At 40.3% G+C, this 27,081-nt stretch overlaps 1 protein-coding gene across 1 annotated transcript; it reads left to right on the plus strand.

Annotated features, from left to right (window-relative positions):
• Positions 1-14,918: 14,918 nt before the first annotated feature.
• On the plus strand, positions 14,919-24,767 carry onecutl (one cut domain, family member, like). The gene is made up of 2 exons (XM_049026051.1): positions 14,919-15,939; positions 24,457-24,767. The coding sequence occupies exons 1-2, from the start codon at positions 14,919-14,921 to the stop codon at positions 24,765-24,767; spliced, it is 1,332 nt and encodes a 443-aa protein (XP_048882008.1).
• Positions 24,768-27,081: the final 2,314 nt, after the last annotated feature.

Consider the following 27,081-nt stretch of genomic DNA (forward strand, 5'->3'; position numbering starts at 1 on the left):
ATGACAAAACACAGTGCCTTTTCCAACAGAGAATGTACCAAGTTTCATTTCCCCTCTCTCGTATTTACCACTCCCACCGTTCAGGTCATAGAACTTCCGCCATTACACTGAGGTCAGGTTTCAAGTTTTATTGTCATATACAGAGAACAATGTTGCATCATTACCCGCAATGAAATTCTTAGTCTCATGTTCCCCCAATTTTACATATGCTCACAAGAATATAGACATATAACATCCATCCATCCATCCATTTTTCAAACCGCTAATCCTACTGGGTCGCGGGACATATAACATATAAACATATAGAAAAGTATACAGACAAAAAAAAGACTTACTCTAGAAAGTTCAAATCAAGTCTTTGCAACAAACCTGCTCCACTGTCCAAAGAATAAGAAATATTTCAACCTAGCGTTGGCTCAGCAACATAGAGTAACAATCGTATCTCACTGCCCTGGATACCGGACATTCACTACTCTATTGATCAAGTAATATGACAGTCATCAGAAGCATTAAATCTTCCAACTGAAAGTCTATGTTGTCCAAACATACAGAATGAAATAAATCTGATTTGAAAATATATATTAAATGTGTCATAACTTGCGCGTCCAGTCCTCGTGTGTGCCACGCCCCCTGACCATCCACGTGTGCTTCCCCGATTGTGCCCAGCTGTTTCCTGTTCTTTTCGACTTGTGTGCACACAGTATGTATATGCTGTGCGGAGTTTGCATGTTCTCCCCATGTCGTCGTGGGATTTCCTGCGGGTACTCCGGTTTCCGCCCACAGTCCAAAAAGGCTGAGGCTAATTGGACTTGCTAAATTGCCCATAGGTGTGTGAGTGAATGGTGTGTGAGTGTGCCCTGCGATGGGCTGCCCCCCCATCCTGGGTTGTTCCCTGCCTCGTGCCCATTGCTTCCGGGATAGGCTCCGGACCCCCCGCGACCCAGTAGAACAAGTGGTTTGGAAAATGGATGGATGGATAAGTCTGTCATTAATGTAACGTCCGTCGCCGTCTCCCTGCGTCTTCTCTTAAATAAATCCCCGGTTTTCCCGGTATTTTGCCTGCCTGCCTCATCCTTCCCCGCTTCCTGCCTGTTTGCCCGTCCAACCCGCGATCGTCGCAAAATGAGTTGGCCACAATTGGCTGAACAACAGAAGTATTCACAGGTTCGCCAGGGAAAAATAATTAAAATATAATTGACATATTTAAAAATCAGTACATTCGAAACTTCACACAGGATCAATAATGGCCAACTCCCACTATCTTTTAACCAATCGTCTTCAGGAAGAGTTACAGGATTAAATAAATAAAATTTAATTGCAATTGATAATAAGTACCATCCATTCATCTAGTAACTGCTTATCCTGGTTATGGTCAGATGGATAACAGCTAGTACTATTGTAATTTCTACTGCAGCTTATAATAGTTTAAACCTCAGAGCCCTTTATACAAACATATGTTCACTGCACGGCATATGGTAAAAGACATAATTCAGTAAAAATGGATTAACAATGGCTAATTTTGTGGTCCCGCAATTGTTTCTTTGATGTGTCAACAGTACAAGCTGTAAAAATGATAGATGGCAAGATTACAATCATGTGCCATTAGTTTGCATTACTCCTGTGACTAATGAGGGTTATTAATCAAATTGTTTATGTATGTTTAATTGTTTTGCTCAAGGTTTTCCGATTAAAAGTGAACAAAATGTATCGTAGAAGCTTTTTTTAATTTAAGTTCTTTATAATCATAATTTCACTGCGTTTTATAAAATAACTAAGAAATGGTTAAAATGACAGACTAAGGAATTTGCGGTCGCATGCGATCACTGCTGAGCTCACATTCTGTGAATTCAGTGTCGTGCAGAACTAACTGCTTCCAGGTTCTTATAGTCCCTCAAGTTGACGCTTATATTATTGAATCCTGGCATCATACTTCTGTCCAGGAATGTAATCTTATAGATTACACTCAGCATTTCCCATTGCTTCCTAATTATTTGTGCATGACTTGCCAAAAAAAACACGGAGAAAACTCGTGTGTTTACTGAGCCGTGACAGAGATATTGATAGGCACGTGTCTCAATTGACAATGGAGCCGCTGCCGGTCTCGCTGACCTTTAATCCCAATAGCCACAGCAGAGGTCATCCCCTGGTTCCTCACGTCCCACCTCCCTCCCACCGATCAATGGCAAGCTATGTGGCTTCTCTGGGCCGTGGTGACGTGTGTGCTATTGATTTATTGACATTACTCCAGGCAACCAAAGCCAGAGTCTCTTCTCAGTGCACAGCCAGGCTCCAGCCCTGCGGACTGCCTGTGTTTTCCAGTCCCATGTGGCATCAGAGGCACTGGACGGCGACCAGTTGATGCTGACCTGGTATTTTGAGACACACTTACAGATTTTTTTTTCCTCAGGACCCCACAAGCAATGTGTTTGGGTGTGATGTTGGGAAAGCGTGGAGTGTCTAAATGTGAAATTGGATCACTGCTACAGCATGTGATTTTTTTTGTGGGGGGGGGGGGGGGGCTTTTGTTTACCATTGCGCAGTAACTTAAAACTTTCCAATACTATGTATAAAACTGTTCATCCGGGAATGGGCACTATTGGTAACATACTACACTACATGTTTACTGAAAAATAAGAATGGTAACAGTGCCCAGACGTTTCCGTTTGTGTACTTTTTCTTTATCACAAGGGATTTTGTTTATATACTGGAATACAGGCAGTCTCCAGGGTTAAGGATGTCTGATTTATGGCAATTCGTAATTACAAACAGGCTGACAAACAGCCTATTACATAAAAAATTTGGGTGAAACACAATGGTTCATAATAACAAATGCATCCACTACTTTGTGAGACTCAAGGAAACATTGCATAGCTTCAGCGGTTCATCGGCTCAACATATAATATCATATGTAGTTACTTCTAATATTATTGTACAATATTATCACTGTGTACTGTACTATTATTTTTTTGACTGGCCTACAAATTTGACTTAAAGACAGATTTAAGGAACAGAACTCATTTGTAACTTGGGAACTGACTGTATGTTGTTAAAAAAATTGTGCATCCAAGACATTAGAGTAAAAGAACCAAATTTCAATGGTTCAGTTTAAACATCTGCCAATCTGGGAGACCACTGAAAGGCCAAGAGCCAGCTGGGCATTGCCTTCGCTCTGGCCTCCTGGGGAGGAGCACACCATTAGCATCCCACGCTAGCAGCTGGCCTGAGGGAGAGGAAGGTGACTGAGAGCTGTGGGGATTGGTGACATGTCCGCAGTGTACAGCTGGAAGGTCATTTTGTCGCCCACGTCCAGCCATATGCTGAACTGCCATCTGTGTCCACAGATCTCCCACAGAAGGAAGTCCAACAAAGTATGAAACTACATAATTTCAGAGCTTGCGGTTTCCCCTCGGCAGGTACAATAATGCAACGAGATCATGGGCTTGCTCATGTATGACTATCTGCCTGCAACTCAGAGGAACCAACGGTCGTTCTTCCTTCGTATTTAATTTCACTTGTTTCATTCTTTTCTATTACATTATATTATAGGGCTCAGGAAAGAAATACATCTAATTGCCATACTGTCTAATTCACATAAAAAAAAATTATTTTAGCAAAAAGCATTTTTGCACCAAGCTTTTTGAAATATTTCACCTGTGTGTACAATGTGAGTGGGTGGCAGATGAACAGACGACAGGAAAGACTCCAGGCACAATCGTTCAGCACAGATGAGGCGACAAATCGTTTTTTCATCCTGGCTTTTCAGTGTATTGGATGCAACCAGAGCAAACGAGTCAGTAACTGCTGCTGCTGTCCTGTCACTGCTACATCCCCAATACCCTTCTGCTCAGCCAGTTTTTCCACTAGACTTAAAAAGGTGGGCATGTTCATATTGTCCTCCAGGCTTAAGCAACAGGGCTGAAATATGAATGACCCACCAGACTACTGAGTCCAAGTACATCCATAATAAATAGAGATAAACTGTCTTTCAACAGAACTGGGTTTTGAGCGATACGAACTCTGCTCCTAGAGTCAATTTTCCCCTCCATCTTTAAGTTCTTTTTATTGTTTTGTTTTATGACTTATTCACTTAAGGGTAATGAAGTTTTAAATTGTGATTAAAAATAAAAAATGCGTCCGACAGCGAAGTACTGCTCGACAATTCTTATAATCGTTATCCTAAATGACATGTGTGACGATAAGAAATATTTATCCATTACAAGTACACGTGTGCCCGTGAAGTACACTCAAACAAATTGCAAATTTAAGGAGGACTCCATCCCTTCTATTGAGAAGGCAGCACTTAATTGGTTCAAGAGATGTCCTTGGTCGTCTGAATTGGTGATGTTTGACTTCTGCTCCATTTTCTTTTCTCTGCTCCACACCTCTAGCGGGGGGGGGGGGGGGGGGGGGTATATAATAGTGACTTTGCTTCAGTTATACACCATAGCTGTCCGATAGCTGAACAGACGCCTATTTTTAACCATACTAACCGGAAACAAAGCGCATGCATACAAGATGAATTCCGTGAAACACATGAGAAATGTGGGGTTTATCGTCGCATGAAACATGTGGGAAGGGAACGGGGCGAGTTTGGCTGTAGTCCATTTATTATCTTAGGGATCAATAGCTGGCCTCTGAGCAGCCACCCTAGTTACTGTTGCTAGGCGACAACAACATCCAAAATGGAGACCTGGCTGGTGTGAGACGATAGCCCAAGGGGGGGTCACCAAGGCCAGTGGTCATTCTGAACACCTCTAGGGTGGTTTGAGAACAGCAGACATGGAACTCAGCTCAGTGATGGGAGAGAAATATAACACAATTTACAAAGGACCAGTATGTGTGTGTGAGGATTAGGTTTATATTACATTGTGGGGACCAAATGTCCCCCACAATGTAGTAAAAGCCTGTTTTTTGACACTGTGGGGACCATTTTTCAGGTCCACACAACGGTCTGTGAATGCAATCGAAAAAGTAAAAATGCCAAAAGTCTTGTGTTTTGTTTGATTACTTTGATAATCAAATGATAACTAAGGTTACGGCTGGGTGAGGGTTAAGGTCGTCATGTTGGGATTAGGATTATGCCCATAGAAATGAATGGAGAGTCCCCACAAAGATATAATTACAAACCGGTGTGTGTGTGTGTGTGTGTGTGTGTGTGTGTGTGTGTGTGTGTGTGTGTGCGTATGGGTTTGCATAGATCACATTTGTGCAGTAAAGTGCCGTAAAACCTGAAATTTCCCTACTTTTGGGGACATCTTTTGAGGTCCCCATTTGGATAACCTGAGTTTTATAAAAATCTGTGAATGCACAGTAAAAATGCCAAAAGTCTTGTATTTCGGTTGGTTACTTATGGTTAAGGTTAGGGCTGGGTAGGGGGTAAGGGTGTTGTGATTGGGATTATGGTTTTCCCATAGAAATGAATGGACGGTCCCCATTTAGATAGGTACCAACTTGTGTGTGTGTGTGTGTGTGTGTGTCTTTGTTTGTTTGTGTATCAGCTATTATTTTATAAGAATTCTGATAGTGTGGATAGTATGGGACAGTTCTGGTCTAAAGGAAACACATTTACAAACGTTAAACTGTCATACACCTCATTCCTGTATCTGTTCATTCGTTGAACTTAGTCTCAAACCCTGTTAATAGCTGTTTAATTCAACACTGCAGAATAGTCAAAGGTTATCTCAGGACATCCCATTCCTGTTGGTGAGCTGAATGCATTTTGGAATATTCGTGAGCAACTTCTAAATTTCTGTTACGATTGTGTTGCGGTGGTGAATGTCCAGTTACAAATCACTGGCAAGTTTTAAATCCAGACTTTTATCGAAGGCGGCTTGCTGTTGCTTTGATTCGCTGTTCTGTCGTTACAGTACGTATATGCTAACAAAAACATCAATAACTGCATTCTCAAAACACCATGCAAAATCTGACCTATATGCATTATTGACTATAGACCACATCGTTTGTATGACCAGTCCACTCTTGTTTTGATTGTAGTTTTCAAAGGAATCTGAGAAAAGGCGCCCAACTTTGAAATGAAAGGAAGGAAGTTACTGGAAGGCAAAAACACAGAGAAAGTGGGGCACGAAGGCCACTGCCATATCAGTCTAAGGGGTCGCGTCTGGAACTTTCTCTGTGTTCTAGTGATGCATCCTTTCCCTTGATCCTCTGCCATATTTCTTATGTCTCTCTCAACAGAAGCGGAGCCACATGTTTGTTAAGTCCATATCCTGAGGTGGAAATGAACGGCCGGCAGTGTGATGTTGTTATAAGTCAGTTGTGTGTGCGCGTGTGTTTGTGTGTGTGTGAGACTCTAAGCCCTCAGCCATGTATGTTTCTCTTAGCAAACAGTGATATGTTGTCCCTCTGAGATCAGAAATTTCTGCCCTTAAGGACTTTGTAAATCCAAATAAAAAAAGAGAAAAAAACTGAAAAACAATACTACAGCCTTTGCACAAGTGTGAAATTTATAGAATTTATCTTCTGAACAAAAGCTTATCTCTCGAAGAGAAGGAGAAAGGAATGTGAATTGCAATCAGCATTTTGCAAAGAAATTTGAGTCAATTACTTGATTAACATTTTTTTTTGTCTGTATGTAAAAGTAAAACCCAAGGTCTTGGTGACTTGGAGTGTCAGTCACCGTTATGCATGTCTGAGGCGCTGGGTGGGATGAAGGGGGGGACAGAGATGGTATCGATAGCTAGGCCCGGCCAATTGAATGTATTGATTAGTTACCTTTCTTATTAACATGCTGATTAAAAAGAGTAGGGAGAGACACAGAAGGCTGAGGACAGACGCTGGATCCCCTTTACAATGGGGAAGGAGGAGAGCTTCCAGGCTTAACAGAAGCAAGGATAAAAGAAGGAAATAAGATGGTATATGGCAGACGTGAAATTGGGAAAATATTGAAGGAGGCAGAGGCGACATTGTTCCTGCCAGTAATCGGAAGGAAGGAAACGCTGCGGCAGAGGAATCAGAGGAGAATGGATAGTGACAGGTATTTACACAGAACTAGCAAACAAAGAAACTAGAACCCTCCATTAGTGGACTTCCGAAGAAGTCGTGATTGACCCAGGGAAGACAAAACCGCGCAGGATCAGCAGGCCTGCCGAGTCAGGAGTGACACATCTGTGTTGAGGATGAGCTGAGCAGCATGTGACTTACAAGGTGGTTTTGTGCTTCGTGTGTCCTGTCTGCCTGACTTCACATTATGCTTGTTTCATTGAATCACATGGGATGGGGGTGTTGGTGGGTACTTTTGGAAGGTAAGAACACAGGCAAAGGTAGGGGAGTTTCAGACAATATATTTCATAACTTAAATGAAAATGAAAAAACAAACCCTGCCCTTTCGCGGGTGTTTCAGCCTCGTTTTTAAAATTAATATAACAGATAATATAAAAGTATGTTTGGTGGAAGATTTTATTATGTGATATAGCTGTTTATTTAGACTACGTGGTGGCCCTACTCGTTCGAATAATATTAATAACTTATGGAATTATATTTATGAGTATTAAAAAAATGCTAATGCAAAATCTGAGCGCCACAGATTCCCCAAATCTGTTTGCTTCGTGGGATGAAAAGTTATTTCCTTTCAGGGCGCTAGAAAAGCAAAATTATTTTGCCATCGTTCAGTGCCTAAATTAGGTATCACATTCGCTAAGCAAGCTGCTGCTATAAGCACTCGCTCAAGGAGATTTCGGCTACGTGTTAGACAGAAAATGGGGAACGGTGCTGATTAAATTAAAACCCCTTATGCAACAGGAAATTTAAGGTGGACGCTGGAAATGCGGGTTGCCAAATTTGGGAGACCGTCCCATGAGGATGAGGTCAGCTGAATGGTGTCTTGTGCAAAATCTGTTTTCTTGCGATTGCAAGCATCCCGATGCGTTGCAGGTTAATTGGAATAAGAGAAGGAAATAATACACCATTTAGATTATTAGATTTATAATTGATCTGATTGATCAGTAAGAGTGTATGTTTGCATGTTTGCGTCTGCACTTTGCGTTCACTTGACATGTAAGACTTTATATGGAGTCTAAATAGGCCTACTGTTCATTGCAATTTACAACGAATCGAACAACTTTCGGCCCATAGGGTATACAATATTGATAACGCGTTGGCGATCCATGTATAGGCTAATGAGTAAGAAAATTTAGGCTATCGTGTCATTTATTTTGGTTTTGTCTTCATAAATTATATCAATATTCTTTATTGAAATTAATATACTTTGTTTATTATGGGATTTACTAGACAGGCGAAAATGTACAAAGTTTTGCATAACAAAAAAAAAGTTAAAACTTGACTGCACGCAATTAGTAAATCTAACATGTATGCAGCATATAATTACAAACAAATCAAATAGCACACTACTGTATAGGCTTACAACATAAACTCGATATCGCTGTAGGATAAATCGCAAGGAACAACCGTAACCAAGGGATTACGTAAGCACCTTTAACATGTAAAAATAAAATCGTCTTTCATGTGTGTCAGGTACATATTGCTCCTATCTGGAGCAAAACTTACGTAATGTTTATGTTATGCCAAACTTCTAGCTATAGGGTCAATCTGTCTTCGGAAAATCTATACCTAATGTCTCGAGTCACAATTTCAATCCCATGTCTGCCTAATGAAAAGAACGGCGTTCATTTAAGAAGCGGTAGTAACTGGACTGCCCCAGAGTCTAAGTTCAGTGTCTTTTTAAGTATCGCAAACATCGAAAACTATTTATACGTTAAATATGGAAAAAATGCATATTATATAGGCAGTTACAGAAACTGATAACAATGAGTATAGGCCTATATCAGTGACAAATCTTAATAGGACTAATTGTTAAAAAAAAAGCAAGTAAGTGCCGTATTACCTCATCAAACTGCAGCACGGTAGCTATGATTTCTAGAACGTGATTTGTGGCCTGTGGCAAGAGATCTTTTCAGTTTTTTTAAAGTTATTATCATTATTGTCACTCCTGACATCTTCGGTAAATTTTTTCAGATTATGAGTTATGTAATAGGAAAAAACAGAGGACAGAACAACACCGCAATAGCCAGTTAAGCGCACGCAGGCTGCAGTTTTTATTGACCAGCCCGTTTTACATAAGTCACAATGTTGCTCGTTTGTACTCTTTTCTTTTTTTTTTTTTTACAATAATCTATCTGCGTGCCCTGCGATGGGCTGGCCCCCCATCCTGGGTTGTTCCCTGCCTCGTGCCCATTGATTCCGGGATAGGCTCCGGAGCCCCCGCGACCCAGTAGGATAAGCGGTTTGGAAAATGGATGGATGGATGGATAATCTATCTGCGATGAAAAATTCGTGTACAAGTAGGTTACTGACATTGCCAGGTATATGTCTGTTATGTTACAAGGGGTCAGTTTTTAATCTTTTTCCTTTGAAACTAGCTTATTGTACTCACAGTTCAGCGATTTTGCCCCCTGCAAGAACTTAAGAACTTTTCATTCAGAAAAATATACAAGAAATATAGTAATGGGTTGAAGATTTTTTTTTTGTCTTGTGGGTTTATCGGCATTAATCATTTAATAGACGTAACCTGATACTTGAATTCATTACAATCGCTTTTCAGGACGGTCGTCATTTTAAACAGAGGTAACACTTCATGAAGGAATTTAGAATTTAGCGGTATTGTAGAAACCAGATACTATCAAATTGTGAATCTAACTTTTCTGAAATGTAGAATGAGATCACGCAACGATCACAGTGGCATTTAAATATAACACAAGCACACAACTGATTAAAAATTGTAGCGAGGGCGTAAGTTTATTTTGAATAGCCTATTGGTAGGGACTGCATACGACCCGGAACACCCCCCCCCCCCCAAAAAAAAAAAATAAAATAAATAAAATTAAATTAAAATTAAAAAACGGTACTCCCACAGTATTGGTAGGGGCATGTGCATAATCAAATCTGCACACTTGAATTGTGTGTACAAGATCTATGAATATTAGTATTCAAAATCCATCCTGCAGCGGAGTTACCTCGTGGACAACGACCACTTGAACATTTGAACATTTCCACACTTAACTACGAATTGTAGCAGTTTGATACTTTCAGTCTCCGCTTGTGCGCCATTTCGTCGATATTAAGAAGTTTCGTGCACACACACACACACACACACACACACACACACACATATATATATATATATATATATATATATATATATATATATAGTCTTTTGTTGTATTAATTCTGTTAAAAAAATGTCTGTATATACATATAGATCATTATTCTTTGAAATGTACTTAAATATTATCGATTGTATGTTTTTCAATTTTTCTCCATTTCAGATATATTACCTGTTGAATAGTTATTATTATTAATTATTATTATTAGTAGCAGTAGTACTATTTAATTTTGTTGTCCAGCGCAGTTGTAACTGATGTTTAATTCCAGATATGTGCACAACACCAATGATCAGTCACATTCATCTATATATTCGATAGTATATTATTTTACATAGAATAGAATAATGTACTGCCTGTTTGCACATATTTTTTCACAGTTAAATAATGAGAGTGAAATAAATGGCCTCAATGAAAGCAAATTATGTTATTCAACACGTATTTTGGAGAGTAAATATATTTCCTCTCTTTCCATTATAATCGAATGTGTTTTCTCTGTTTCTATCCAATAGCGAAAATATTCAGCTTATATTTATAAATTAAGGATTTAAAACTATACATTTGCTTTTCGTTCCATAGGTGCAATGCAATTTTATTTTAAATTAAGGAAGTTCTGTTGTCTTATATTGAAATAAAACCTAATTCTTATTTGCTGAGGTCATTAAAAACGGCACTGCAATTATTGATTTTATCGATTTTGATTTTTGGATTATATACAGGCTATACTTCTTGGCTTGTTTTAGCTGTTTATTATTATGAAGAGTATGAGTATTTTATAAATAAAATAGCATTTTAATCACACGTTTTAACTACACAGTGCATTTATAGCGTGTATGCGTGCGTAGCATTGCATATTAATGCATCAGACTTTTTAAAAATTGTATTGACTTAGTCATGCTGATTTTGTTGATGATGGTGTCAATATACAACTGTGTGTTTGCATGTGTATTATAATAAAGACAGACGAGTATCACCGAAAGCGATTATTTAGCCTGATTATTACAGAGCTGTTGGTTCTAAATACTGTACTACGCCCTTAACTGCGTCCAAGAAAAAATCATATAACTCGCCTTAGACGTTTTATTTATTTTTGTCTCATCTTTGTCAGAAGTATTTAAGGGGGACGAGCAATACGAGAAAAACATCAGAGCAACGAAAGAGAATTTAGATGATATTTGGGCCGTAATTGTGAAATAACGTGAAAGAAAATCGAGGGAAGTAAGTAAACAAATACGTATTAAGATTTTAAATGGTGAAGTATCTTAGCTACCAGGTAAAAGATACTGTTGAATCCTGTTTCACGGGGTTTTAAGACGTTGATATATTACAAAACAGGTGCTGGTGTATAGGGATGCATATTCCATTAACTTCATCTTCAATTGATCTGCATGGTCAACGGCAATCTTGGAAATTCCAAAAACTGGTCGGCTACTCCAGGTTGGAGCGCTGCAGGCTCAGATCAATCTACATCAGGTTACATTAATAAATCAAGCGGTGGGAATGAAATGTCTGCGTAACACTCTTCAGTGTTTAAGTTTCGGTTATGCGGCAGCAGGAGATAAATGTACAGAAAATCAGTCTCAAGCTCGGTTATGTAATGATAGAAATAAACATTGTATTTGCATTTGTGCTATTTGATAAAAGATATATACAGCCGGAAAACAAAATGTCGAATATGAATTTATAACTTTACCGCGCTCAGGTAGGTCAAACATTTTAATAGTTGAATAAAACAGTACCAGTAGGCCTGTAGCCTGCAAAGCTGTAAAGGTTAAATAAAAGCAGAGAAATGCCGTCTGAGTACAATAAATTGAGCAGTCATTTAATTAAATTCAGTTTAAGTTACTAAAACGTATCATTACGTATTATTAGGAGCCTTAAATTGAGTCATTGCGACGTGTTGATGTAGCATACTTTGCTCCAAATAGCATCGTGCGATTAGCGAATTATGATTTTTAACAACTTTCACATTCGTAATATAATTCTTTGCAAAGGAAACACGGAACTGTTCACAGTGCCAAGTGCTGAAATGATTCACATAGGCCTATGCGTTCGATCCGAAATGCTGTATTAGAAAATTGGTAAAACACACCAGACCTTTTAAATTATAGCTTATAGCTGGGCGTGACCTTTACTTTAAACAATAATTTAAATATAGCTATTTAAGTGTTTGTGTGTGTTATAACGTATGCGCAATGCTGTCGATATTCTGCAAGACATAACAGTATGATTGATTAATTACTGATTTAATTAACCTATTTCGTTTCAGTATCTGTTTCACAGTCTCTTGCAATTACTGGTTATTTTAACTAGTAAGAACAATCAAGTAACCGTAACCCTTATATAATCAGACGAGCAGGTTTATATAATATAGAATTTTTCTATGTATATTAACATCATTAAAAATATATATTGTATATAATAATAACAAGGGAAAAGGTGGCGCGCGTTATTCGGAAGCGACAGCGTTTCGGCTGCTTCTGCGTTTTAACGACGTGGTCAAAAACATTTCATTTAACTATAACATTACGGAATATAACACTATGCAGGGGAATGATCATGCTCCGATTAAACCGTCTCTAAGACTGGTACGTAGCCTATGTATTTCAGAAATGAGGCCTCCATATTATTTCAATTGTAGAAGGAACGTGGGGTGTATTTATGTGCCAGGGCTGGGTGAATGTCCACTCTAATGTTAACGGCAACAGAAGGTGAACTTTCACCTCTGGCTCTTCAAAACCCTTTTATATCCGTACTGAAACCAATGACCATTTTACCTCCAGCTACTCACCATCTAGCCATTCTTGCAATGGATCGATAAGGCAGCATCTGGTCTGAGAAAACAGGAGTCCCACACCGCACTCTGATTTTTAAAGGACAGAATAGCAGCTCTCTGAAAATTAAATTCAATCGCATTTTATTCTTTTATCGTGCTTCCTATCAGCAAGCTTCCGTTTCACACCCTGACATCAGTGTAACATTAAAAAGCGGTGCTAAAGGAATTGAAGGTTATCGCGCAAAATACAGTATCGATGATACATTTCAGATTTAATGGCGAAAACATTTTTTTTTAAATAATAATGCGCGCGAGTAAAACAATCCATCGATCACGACTAATAATGTTATTTGTAGCAGTCTTGGTAGGTAAATTTACATCTTATAGGCTACATTAAGTAAACACTGTCTAAAAATTTCCACTTTATAGCTAGATCATAAAATGATAAATGTTCGTGCTTATCTTAACATATTTGTTCGCATGGATACATATTTTACAGACTGACCTCTAGAATCACGTTTCAATAATAACCAACATGACGGACACCATCAAACAGTGAAATACACGCCAATCAATAGTCATCAAATGCATATTTACAAAAGTTAGAATTATTGAAATCGACAAATCAGGCGTAAAAATCTAATAAGGTAACAATTTAATTGTTATTATTATATTATTAAAATATCTATAATTTGGTAAAAGTAATCTGCCTTTGTTTGAAAAACTGTCACTACAATTTTACGATAGTCCTACCGCGGTCTTAATTAAACAATTGATGCTTATTACATGTCCTGATTGCACCCCGACTGGAAGCAATCCAGCGAGAAAGGGCTTCTGGAGATGTTTGTATCTTCACCCAACTCCGCCCCCTTCTATCCACTCGTCTGCTGACGCGAAAGGGTTAATCGAAGTTGGAATTTCATTGCACATCTGTCAGATTTTTTAGCAAGTGACGTACTGAAACGGACCACTGTGAGAGCAGGAGAAAAGAGGAGAGTCGGACTAGGTGGGGAAACGACGATCAGGCGGGCAGGTAGAAACGACGGCTGCAAGCATCACCAGATTATTTATGAAAAGAAATCAAACAAAGCGCTGTCGTTTGCCATCGGAAAAGGCGTTGTGGTTCGCAGTCGATTGTTTGGAGGCGGATTGCTTGACCTCCTCTTTCAATAAATATAAGTGTTTCCAACACATCTGTTTCTCAAGACCCTAAACTGACCAGTTTCCTGGCGTTGCGCGGACAAGCGGGAAAAACAGCGACAAGCTGATCAGCAGAGAGACGAGAAATAAACTGTCGTAGATCCCCGCGTTTTGGGAATAATCGATGAGAAACAGGCTTTAATCCGGAGATCGTATTTATTCGCTCCCATGTTATTTTTCCGCAGTCGAACGTATCTTCGTTGCTTTGTCCAGCGTCCCCGATGATCATCGACTGCTACGTGAGGTAGGCAAACCCAATGATGTGGGCTAATTTCCCGGGAATTAATTGCTCATTAAATATTCACCACTTAAAGAAGGCGATGCAACTTTTATTCGCCAATTAAGCGATAGCGGTTTATTTCATATGCAAATGTCACTAGACTATTTTCTTTACTTAACTTTTATTCCCAATAAATTACCATGAAAATGAATTAATTTTACATTTGTAGATAGTGAACAAATTACAGTTTGTTGTTATACCCGTTAAAAGATTTTTTTCCCCTGCAGGCTGCAAACCAGAAGGGTACATTGAGAAGAAAAAGAAATTAAAGAAGGATTGCTGATATGTAAATGAAATTAATATCAGCGTTACTGAAGCCATTTGGTTATGATCATCGTTCACGAAATATGGTGGAAAAAATAATATATATAAACTTCATTATTTGCTATTAAATAACGTGGAAAAATTGTTTTAGTTTTTAATAGCCTAAGTCTGAAGTTGCGTGAACTCCAAGAGAGAAAAAGACTATTAGGAACGCTTTGGTACTGCGAAACTGACAAAATAAGCCAAATAATCTAAATCAGTGATGGATGGGAATATTTCAGAGCTATCGGTTCACAGTCATAGCGACCTTGCACAGTCCCATGATGGAAGCACAATGCTACATTCTCGGGAACTGTTTGATGTCTTCCCAAGATCTTCTCTGGGGGGATCCGTAATGACTCTGGGGGACCCTGAACATCGAGCTCCAAGGCTGGACCATTCCTTATCTGCGCTTGGATATGGGGTGGACTCACCAAGCAGCTGTGGAGGCACCTACACCACGCTCACGCCACTACAGCCCCTAGAGGAGAAGTTTCACCACCACCATCACCATCACCCATGTTTGCCGGTCAGTAACGTCATCGGCAGTTTCACACTCATGCGTGAGGACAGAGGCCTTGGAAGTAGTTTCTACAACCCCTATGCTAAAGATCTGGGCATCTCTCAGAGTCTTTCTCCACCATGTGCTGGGTCTGGTATAGGGGCAGCCATGCATGGCTATGCCGGTCTGGCAAACACCGCGGATGTCGCCGGACAGCCGCTTCCCAGTGGATACGAGGTACACAGTGGCAACGTTTTCTGCCGGACTGTGGACTTCGGGCGAGAGACGTCACCTCAAGTGCTGGGAGACTCCGGCGTCGGTCATCAGCTCACCAAGGCAGAGATGCCCCAGCACATTCACGGCCACCACCCTCACGTATACGCCGGCCATCACTATCAACTCCAGCCCATGAGCCAGCAGGGTTCGAAAGTTGGGGAGCTCTGCTCTACCTCCCTGTCCGGCAATGGTGCAATGGTCAGTTCCCAGGGCGGCGCAGGGTGCGGCGAGGAAATAAACACCAAGGAAGTGGCACAGAGGATCATCACAGAGCTGAAGCGCTACAGCATCCCCCAGGCAATCTTTGCGGAGAGGGTGCTGTGCAGGTCACAGGGCACGCTGTCCGATCTCCTGCGTAACCCAAAACCGTGGGGCAAGCTGAAGTCAGGCCGCGAGACCTTCAAGAGAATGTCCCGGTGGCTACAGGAGCCCGAGTTCCAGCGGATGGCATCTCTGCGGCTGGAGGGTAAGAGCTGAGCGCCTGTCTGCCAGCTGGACAGCAGATGGGCACCGCAGATGGGCACCGCAGAAGGCATTAGACCTTATGGATGCTGTGTAAATAGCAGGATGCACCAGTACTGACATATTTAACATGCATTTATCTGCAGGATGAGCAGCACTCATTTTGTCCTTCACAGTATATTACATTCCCTTCTAAACTGGAATCTGCACCAGTCAGACTAAGACATAGGATCCAGAAATGTGTCCTGCCTGATACCAGTTCCGGCATTATGGGACTGGCCTCCTGAAGCTATTGCCAGTATTAAAGCACACACACTTCCCCTGAAGACCTTACTTTTAACATAGCAGACTCTGCTTAAAAGGTAAAAAACAAATAGACAACAGACTCGGTGGTGTAAGGTGAATTTCACTGTGTGCAAATGATGTTCAGAGACAGATTACAGGCTGTAAACAGGATCCGTGTCCAGTGAATAGAAGAAGAAGTTAGTTTAATAACAAGAATTTGTTAAAGCCACATTTTTCTATGGATATATTATTTTGTTTCCTTACACTTAATATAACTGACCTCAAGTAGGGGTAGAATTGATAGATTAATTGTCAATTTTGTCATTCCACTACTGTTTGATAATTTACCAGACAGTGATAGTAGGGTATTTTGCATGCTTAATTGACATTCCACTAGCTGTCCATAAACATGGTGTAGTTTACGTATGAGGTATGTAAGCAAAATGCTTTTCTGAGTGCAGTTCTTGTTTGTTTCATAGTCAGAATGGCCCATCTCCTTGAGAGCTAAGGCTGCAGTCTTCCGAGACATAATTTCAGCTGTTCTAGAACGAAAGTGAAAATCAGCGAGCCTTCCACAGCTTTCACTGCAGAGCCACTGTCACTTGGTGTCCATGAACATCCCAGAGGGACCAGTACTCCGAGAACACATGTCTCAGAGTGCAGTGTTACACTGACACACTGGAGACTGGAAGAGTGTCAGTTTTACTGCCAGTACGAAAGGAAACGAGAAAACCATTTACCATGTTGACAACTGCTTTTCTCTGTAAGGACCCTGAAGCTGTACTCTGGGGTTAGGCGAGCTTTACAAGTGTGATGTTGTTAAGTTTACTCAGTGGGTGCCAGTATAATTTATGAGGCTTATAACAGGTTGTCAGGTACAAGGAACTGCTGACTAAACTATGTTTAGTTTACAAAAGAGAGATTTAAGGTTAATTATTAACAGACAATTCAATTCAGTACATTTTGAATTTCAATTTTAATCCATCCATTTACCATAACTGCTTGTCAAGTTTACATTTGCATATTAAAGTCTGGGGCTTGGAGCTGATGCAGAGATGGATACTACCAGGCCTGCATGGATAGTCCCAGGATAGCATGAATAGTCCCTTGGCAGTATGGATAGTCCCATGGCAGTATGGATACTCCCAGGATAGCATGAATAGTCCCATGGCGGTATGGATAGTCCCAAGCCAGCATGAATAGTCGCATGGCAGCATGAATAGTCCCATGGCAGCATGGATAGTCCCAAGCCAGCATGGATAGTCCCATGGCAGTATGGATAGTCCCAAGCCAGCATGAATAGTCCTATGGCAGTATGGATAGTCCCAAGCTAGCATGGATAGTCCCATGGCAGTATGAATAGTCCCAGGGTGCATGGATAGTACTAAGGTAGTATGGATAGTCCCAATTTAATATAAAATTGTTCTTTTTTAAATTTAGTAAAGCATTGTATTTTAGACAAATGAAGCATTTAGGAAGCTCTGCTGTCATAACCAGCTTCCAGCAAGGCATTGGTTTCCTGATGACCCCCTCTGCTTAATTACCAGGCTGTATTGATTTCCTTGGGAAAGAACAACACACTCACTCAAACGCACAATACGGGCAAAAAACAGGCCACCTATTTAGATGCACAGCACCCCATACTCATTGCCAGTCAGCAGAGGTTTTACCTACTAGCCTACTACCTACTTTTCGGCACTATATATATATATAATTTTTTTTTAATGATTACAACTTGCAGAAATCGCTGTAGGACTTTGAATAGCTGACCCATGTCATAACACAGCAGCCTACAGTGGTACCAGGAAGTCTGTTTTTCTGTTGTTTAATCCCCAGTTTTGTAAGTGTTTATACAGGCCTTGCAGAGAGCTACTGCTCTGTCCTGGGCCAGGCTGTAGAGTGGTAAGTGTGCAAAGGTCCCCAGGGTCCCTCCCAGGCCTGTTAAATCCAGGAAGGTGAAAATGACAGAAAACCACCCACAAAACCAGACATAAATATGATACGACAGGGTAGGACATAAAATTTGTATATAATAGGAGAGGATTCTTTTTCCCTGTCTGCTTTGCGATGTGTGGAAGGCATGCGGAATCAGGCTGGTGTACAGGTATGGACTGGTGACCAAAGCAATCGACTCGTCAACAGATTCATGCATTTGGCATGAAAGAGATGCAGCGAATGTCAGTGGTGAAGTATTCAGACACACAAAGCACCCGCTGCAGCGCAAATCCCTGCACTGAAAGGGTTAACCAGCCTTGGCGGGTCTTGGAGTCGGAGTTGCACAGATTTAATCAATAATTTCTATCAGCCCGTGGCCCAAGACATCAATGGGGGGGGGGGGGGGGGAGAAGGATGGAGAGCCTGGGAGTGGGGTAAGCAGTAGGGGGTGAAAGGTATGGAGGCTGGAGGTGGGGGCAGGGAAAAGCATTTTGGTCACGTTTCTGCCGCACAGGACAGGAGCATACATCATGATTAGACGTCGTTCTCACGATCATAAGGACTCCGTGGGGGAATATTTATTCCTATAGCCCCCGAGCGTCCCAGCTTTGGCAATTTATGGCTCAGTAACCAAGGCTCCTTTACAGACGATTACAGCACGGGGAAGCGTTTGCTAAATGGCCGGTGCTGCGATCGTGACTAGAGCTGATGAGGAACGATCGAAAGGGGAGGAGGGGGGTGAAATGTTGGGGGTAGGGGCGCGGGGGGGGGGGGGGCTGGGTGGGTGGTGGGTTAGTTCCCTCCATCATTGTCCTCTTTATTGTTTGATGCTCAGGCTCCGGTACATACAGTGAATTAATGGTGTCTTGATGACTGACTTAAAATGCAGTTTTATTCATCTATATGTCGTGGCAATACTGCATTACATTCTCTATTATTTTATTCATCCCTCTGAAAAATTCCACTACGTGACTATAATCTTACATCCTTCACAGATCAGCTGAAATAATGGGGAAGACTTTTTCAAGTAGAACAAATTACATTTTCCTTGCTAATTGTTTGTATATAGTTTGTTAATCGTTTATAATATTCTTATATTAATCAAATGATAACTGACACCACTCCGATACAAGTATATACTCTTTTCCTCTTCTAATATTATGGACAGCTTGGTAATCTGATACAGTACTATGAATTAGATACGTCTCATTCAGTTACACCACTGCGGTATTTTTGAGTAATGATCACACAGTCTTGCCATAGATCGTAGTGGTCTAGACAGTGTCAATAGAAATCAGCATGGTAATGTAAATACAATGTTTTAAATTTCTCTGACAGTCTCGTTGTTATGTATGACTTTGTGAAGTATTTGTAGTTTCCTAATATATTGGTATTTTCTTCGATTACTTCAGCTTTTGTCCTATCAGACAAGGTATAGCGTGTGGGGATAGATCAGCCTGCTTTGAGTGTGATCGGTTGTGAGCTTTTCTCTCTATTGAAAGAGACATGCAGCGTTGAAGCTAATGGGTCTGATACTGAGCCAGATCCAAACATCGGCAAACTAGGCAACTGTCGACGGCACAATCAGAGCAAGGCAGCCCAGGGGAGTCTTTCCTGTTATCTGGTAACATTTTGACATGTTTTTTTATGTTTTCGGCATTTTAGCAGAATAGTTACATGTGAACTTATTAGGGATACATATTGGTCAAGCTCAAGAAAACAAAATATAATAATTATGACTACATTGTTCAGACGCTGACCATGAAGGTATTCCAACCCGTTATGGACGTATACATGGGTATCATAAAATATTAATAATGTGAATATTAGATAATAATGAGCTTTTGTTTTATGTTCCTTATGTCATCATAGTATTTTTGATTCTTAAAAGAATAAGAAAACAATTATTAACAAACAAACAGAATATGCCTTGATTACTTGAATTTGTAATTTTTGGGTCCATCTTTATCAACAGGATGGTAAATAATATGCGACAAAACAATAAACATTTTGCACATAAATGCTGTTAATGCTCCTCAACAACACAAAAATGTGCTATACATTCAATTTTGTTATCAAATTGATGTTTAAAAATGACTCATTTAACAGTGTGACGGAGTATTTCAGGGTGGGACACCAATATAAGCAGGTTCTAACAGTGGATGGGTTTTCCTCATTCTTCTGCGTGTTTTGCATAACAATGTTTCAAAACAATCAACCCCCCCCCCCAGAAGTTATTGTAATGTGGAAAACGGAGGGAGGGACATAACAAATAGCTTTGTGTGTGTGTGTGTGTGTGTGTGTGTGTGCCTGTGGTTCCTTATCAAGATCAATCACGATGAGAAGCGTCACCTCTGTTCAGGTGTTAAAATTAGAGAGGACAGGGGGAAAAAAATGTGTTTTATTCACATTTGATTAAAAATAAAGATGGTGTAACTCATCATGTGATTATCATTAATTTCTTAAAGAAACACAATATTTTGGCAGAAAAACAAGTGGAGCATTTATCGGTTAGATTATCTGGCCAGAGGTAAGGCCATGTATTAAACCTGAGTGTTGCTTGTAAAGTGATAAAGACAGGAGCCACAAAAGTTTTATTTCTTATAAAACCCAATTAACTTGTGCGTCTAACAGACATGCACACACCAGGTCAGTAAAAAAAACGCCATACTAGGATTAAGCTAGCTAACCTTCTACAGCTAAACAGACTATATCGGATATGTTCTTAATTTTTTATTTTTTTTGGACTGGACAGACTTTCTCCATAACGTAGCCTAACAGGGCGGAACTTTAAGAGTGTGACAACGTAGGATAACGTTTCAAAAACTAAAAAAAAGGTAGGAGAGACAGATGAAGCAGACCTTAAATTCCCAATAAAATAAAATATTTTCTTCAGCCTTTTTTGAAAGACAAAACAGTGCGTAATGACTGGGTGGACGATCACTTAAGGGACACAGAGTAAATGAAGAAAATAGTTTCAGCTTATTTGTTTTTATGATTAGAGGCAGTTAAATATTAGTTAAATTAAACTAATTTAATTTATAATTTAACTAAAGTTAAATTAGTCCATAAGATAATTAAAGAATATTTGGGGATTTTTCTTATTTGCTGGCAGATAGCTCTTTTCGATTACCTTGCACTGAGGACATGATAAAAACGAACGCATATATCAATAAAACGTTACGTGAAATACAAAATATTATTATGGCAGCGGGCAGACCAAGGCGTCATGGCGGCAACAACGAGGGGGAGAGACGGCTTGACACAAAGTTGCTATTTATAGCAATCCTTAAAAAGGCTGCAGAATAAGCAACAACAACATAGAGACAAACACAGCAAGCAAAATTTTTTTTTGGGGGGGGGGGGTTTACACGGGAAGGCTCCCCCATGGTAGGTCATTACGGAACACTACAGCACATCAGGATTACACAGTCAGCACAGGTAAGGCTTCACACGATAACCGGCAACTCGAGCTTTAATGCTAACAAATGCATATAGCTACTAACAACGAGACATATACAAGAGCCACATAACCGGTCTGCTAGCATGCTGGGATATGCTAATTAATGTGTATTATCTCTCGTTAGGTGATTCTAAATAGGAATAACTACACAGTATTAAAAATAAGAAACACCATAAACATCAAATTGAATTGCTTATATGGAAGCAGAAACAGGACCGGCTCTAGTTGTAGACAGAAGAGGCAGCTGCCCAGGGCCGCTGTGTTGCCTGCATTGTGGAGGGAGTGAAATGATCATCACCTTGTTTGGTAGTGGAGTCTCCAAAGTAAAGCTTTGCCAAGAGCCCCTGAATAGGTGGATCTGGCTCTGGTCTGGTACGCTGAACTGTAACAGACAGATGCAAAGTTGAAGCTTAAAAGGCTCGAACATTCATGGACCAGGACGCCTTCCTCTGCTCTACGTTTCCCTGAGAGGAAGAAGTGAGATGCACGGCTAGAACTCAGCCGAGAAAAATCATTTGACGTGACCTCATCTTATATGGCACCGACATAAAGAAATGACGATAAACACCTCTCTGCGAGTGTATTTGGTTAATTACTTGACTTGCAAAAATAGGTTTAAGCCCAATGATCTATCTGAAGCCTCTGGGCATAGGAGCGCTGCGTGTTTTACCTCACAGCTCTGTCACTCTGCCGTCTTAATATAAAATAATGGGTCTGTGATTCAGGGTTGGCCGCTGCTCTCCTTGGAAATGCAGATCAATGCTGTTCTTTCTACAAGTCTGCGAAGCAAAAAGCCCTCTGTCCTTGCACACAGCGTTCAGACAAGGTGGTGAAGGTTCCAATATTGGACACAGCTGTTCTAGAATAGAAAAAAAATTGACCAATGCACATTTGGGTTGTCCCATGATGTCAAACAGATGTCATGGAAACTGAAGGGGGTATCATTGAAGGTCATGCTGGGGAATATTGCAAAACTATTTGATGGACACAGTGTCCAGACTAAAAATGCTTGCATTTAATGACATTAAGTAGGTCACTGCTGTATAGTGCATTGCTTAGGAAATTACCCAGCTGGGGTCTTCAATGAAACCAAATTGATTAACATGCAATTGAAAGATGCCCTCTGACCTTTTGAGAGCAAAGTCAGAGAAAAAGGTGATTCAGTGTGTAACACAACTACCTAATAGGTGGTAACAGAACATTCTGGAGCAGTTATCATTAGGAAACTGAAACCATTTGTGTTCGTACATAAAATATCTGTGCTGCGATTATTGTGCATTTCTTGAATTTCTCCTCCAGCTCGAATGATTAATTAACTTTATTTGTTAAATAACTTCATGATTGATTAGCCGAACAAGGTGGGGTAGCGGTCGAGTCAGAAAATCCATGTGAGTATCAGAATGTTTGCTGCAAATACTGGGGTGATTTTAGGAGAGGTTTTGAAATGGTGAAGCTGACACACTTTGATAAACTTTACACCAACGTGAAGATAATTTAAATACTGGTTTCTTTGACTGGACTTTTGCACAATACATATTATATGTTTAAAAAAACACCAACAATATAACATATATAAGAATAAAGAGATGCAGCTTAATGATGGGTGGCGGGTAATCTCTAATAACACATAATAAACAACAAATGCACGAGCGGCCATATTGCATATAGAGATACGCATAGCAAACACAGCAAGATGTCAATAAATACGGCCTGATTCTTATTTTCTGATTTATCTGTTGAGGATAGGAGTTGATGCAAATAGTGTATATAATACTAGTTAGTAAATAAAGTAAAGGAAAACTGATCACTTTATCCAGAACAGGATCACTCTGAACCTGTAGCAGGAAGCAGAGGACAGAAGGAAAGTTACACTCTGGATGGGAGAAAACTCTTTGCAGAAATTTGTCATTCTAGCTTATTCCTAGTAATTACTAGATTGGGGAAACTTCAATTAAAATATTGTTTGCTAAGAAATTTGTATTATTGACCTGGGATTGCCACACATCTAAACATTTTTCCATGTCTCGAAAACCCTCAATGCCTATGAAATAGCAATCAGCTCTGTGACTTAAATAAAAATAGCAGAAGCTAATTAATTTTTGCCCTCTCTCTCTTTCTTATGCAAAATCAAATTGATTAATTATTACAAAGTTTTCTTTTATTTAAGTTTTTTACCAGTATCCGTTAATTATTTGGGCAATGCGTGTCCAAACAACATAGTTATTGCAAAATTAAGTCAAGTTAATTCTTTCATGGCTGTTTTGAGAAAACGACATTGGAAGTACAAATTGCCACAAGAAAATCAATGTCATATGAACAATTTTGGCCACTGTTTGGTACCAGTCCCAGATAGCATCATGTTATTCTGGCAGCATTGAATTATTGTTAAGTGCATCAAATGATGGTCAGTGTCAAATCATCAACGTTGAAACTGAATTGATTTTTAGTCAGATTTTCAATATTGAAAAATTTATGGTGGCAAAACCTTGATTCAATGTTGATTTAAAGTGAAAGATTGAAGATCAACGTTGTTTCAACCTTTTTGTATAACATGGAATCAATGTCATTTCAGCATATGTGCGCTATCTGGGGTAGCATCGGAAGGTTTAGAAGTAGGACCATTAATAACCATTAGTAACCATCCAGTAAAATATATATATATATATATTGGTGAGCAAAATATTTTATTAATTCTGGGCTCCATGTCTGCAATTAAACACTGAATTGTTTCCATACTTTTCAGTGCGAATTGTACAACTGCCAGGATCTAGTTTTCATTTGTTTTTGGGGTGAACTATGTAGCTTAAACCAGTTTCCCCCACCTTGTCATTGATTCAGCCTGTAAACGGAAGGAGCAGGAGCAGAGCAAAGTGGAGCGGAACCAGGGTCCCAAGCGGACCCGGCTGGTGTTCACAGACCTGCAGCGCCGCACCCTTACAGCCATCTTCCGCGAGAACCAGCGGCCTGCCAAGGACCTACAGATCACCATCTCTCAGCAGCTGGGCCTGGAACTCTCTACCGTCAGCAACTTCTTCATGAACGCCCGCCGCCGCAACCTGAACAGGTGGGCCGACGAAGTCCGGCCCTCCTCAACCGGCTCTTCCGGCTCCAGCATCTCCTCCTCTGCCGTGTCCTGCAGCAAAGCCTGATGGGTAGGGGGGAAGGAAACACTGGAATGGGTGACCGGAGCCGGGATGGACGGAAAATATTCTGAGACATCTATCCTGTGGTCAGAAGAAGAGTATTTGCTTTTTTATAAAGCCAGTCGGTCTCAATGAGGGTTGGACGTCGCTTTTGGGAAGTTTTCTAATAGAGTATCCTGTTTGGTTAGATCCACGGAAATGTTCACAAAAAAGGTGTCGGAACACTTTTTCAGGCCTTCAACACCTAGAGCATCAATGGCATTGTAATCTGCGTAAAAATACTTCCCGAATGCTTGAATTCTTTTTGGGCTAGTGAATGTAGGATGCAGAAGGGCGCTTTCTGAACATGTTGTGACTTCCTTCGTCATCTGAATGATCACATTTATGAGCAACATGTACAGCTTCATGGACTCTCCCCAAAGTTCATCACTCTTCATAGAAGCTGCCCCCAAACATGTCAAATTCTGTGGTCTACGTATATATCTAACACAGGCTGGCAATGTCTCCCTGTTAACTAATGCACTCATTCGCATTAATTCATGGAAGGGAATTCCAGATTTGGGTCCGGTGTCCTTCTGAAAGTTATACTTTTTAATCGATGGGCACGGAGTTGCACAACATCTGACAGTGGAGGAGATGTCCCTGATGGATTATGACTTTGCATCCCCTTAAGCAAGCTAATTATAGAACATTATAGTTGGCATTTATTTATGGTGCGAGGGTATCAAAGACCACTGAGTCTTTTTACAGCATAATACCAGGTATATCTAAAAAGTGGACAGACATGTAGAATAACAAGGTGTGGACAGTTGTAGACCAGCCAAAGAAAACACTAGAATCATTTTGACTCAATGTTATGGGTCTTTTTCTTAGGAAGCTTCAATGGGCTGGTAAAGTGTGGAAGATGTAGGGAAATGACATCTTAAGCTCTTTTGTACCTCGTTAAAGCACATAGATTAAAAGTTGGGCTCTTTTGATTGACATTGACATCATGGATTTTAGTCATAAGGATTCGACATGGTTTTGTTTTTTTAAATGTCGAAGAACGTTTCCAGCAAAGCAGTTGTGGAATTCTGTAAGAAATGTTATTATTAATCATTTATTCTATTGTATTCTATTCTATTTTATTTATTTATTTATTTATTTATTTATTTATTTATGTGTCTATTTATTTATTTAGTTTATGGTACATTTAAATCACCAAAGCTTTTTTTTTTTCTCTCATCCTTCTCATTTTACTTTTATTTATTCATATTTTTTACTTGAAGGTCCTTTGTATATCTGTGTATACTTACTGGGAGTTGATCTTTCTTCTATGATGGGACTAAGTACAGTAGCTGTGGAATCCTGTCAGCATACCAAAGATAAAAATCGTCCTCTCTGAATGTATCATTCCCTCTTCCTCCCTTTCTCTACCATACGGTGTATAGACGCTCATTGCCCCTTCAGGCCTTTTTGATGTACATTTCCTTCCTGTTGGTAAGCGTCTCAGCTCTGTTCAGAGGCTGGTTTGGTCTGAATTTCGTGAAGCGTGACATTTCACGCGCAGGTTGCTTGTAAATAGTGTCCAAATGTCAGCCAACGTCGTGACAGGGGTGCAGGGTTGGGGGCGTGCTAGATGACTAATTAGGATTTTTCTGAGGTCTCTCAGCCACTGTACAGTGGCGCCATCCGCAGACACAAACATGCATAAATAACATACATATCGTACAAAAGCTGATACGTGTGCAGAATGAACCCCAGCAGCCTGACATCAGACCCCATCCTTAGCAGGAGTGCTGTGCAGACGCGATGGGATTCCATATCGAGCTGATGGCACTAGACAATAATGATGCAAATCGATCCCACGGCCTGGATTAGCGTTAGCTTTAGGCTATACTGTTTTGGGATAATTAAAAAAATGGGGATTGGAAAAATATTCATCCTGGGATCAATTGCGTAGAACCTGCAGCAGGATATTATTTGCCAGTGTGAAAAATTCAGAAAGTAGCCAGTTCTGTCGTAATCACTACATCAATCTTTCCAGAAAGACGTGTTTTTTAAGATGGTGATTGTCCTGTACTGCTGTGGGCGTCCTCTTCTTTTCTAATGCCATTTCATGACCATTTTGCAGTCAGCACAACCCTTGCTTCCCCTTTCCTCAGTTCCCTATTTACGTGTTTTGGGACCAATGCCCTTTTCACTGCGCGCGGACAAGCCAGCCTCTGTCTTTAACCTTCGGAGGGCGTGTTGTGGGGCCCCCTCACAGCACGCGCTTGAAAGGCAGGCCTTGAAAGAGGCCATCGACTTTTGTAGACTTCAAAGACCGGAGAGGGATTTT

Source organism: Brienomyrus brachyistius, chromosome 9 (assembly GCF_023856365.1).
Source record: "Brienomyrus brachyistius isolate T26 chromosome 9, BBRACH_0.4, whole genome shotgun sequence".
NCBI classification, from domain to species: Eukaryota; Metazoa; Chordata; class Actinopteri; order Osteoglossiformes; family Mormyridae; genus Brienomyrus; species Brienomyrus brachyistius.

Excerpts from the sequence above, each read along its gene's own strand:
- onecutl (XM_049026051.1), top strand. The coding sequence starts at position 14,919 with ATGGATGGGAATATTTCAGAGCTATCGGTTCACAGTCATAGCGACCTT. Across the intron at positions 15,940-24,456 it reads GGCATCTCTGCGGCTGGAGG|CCTGTAAACGGAAGGAGCAG; the intron begins GTAAGAGCTGAG and ends TCATTGATTCAG.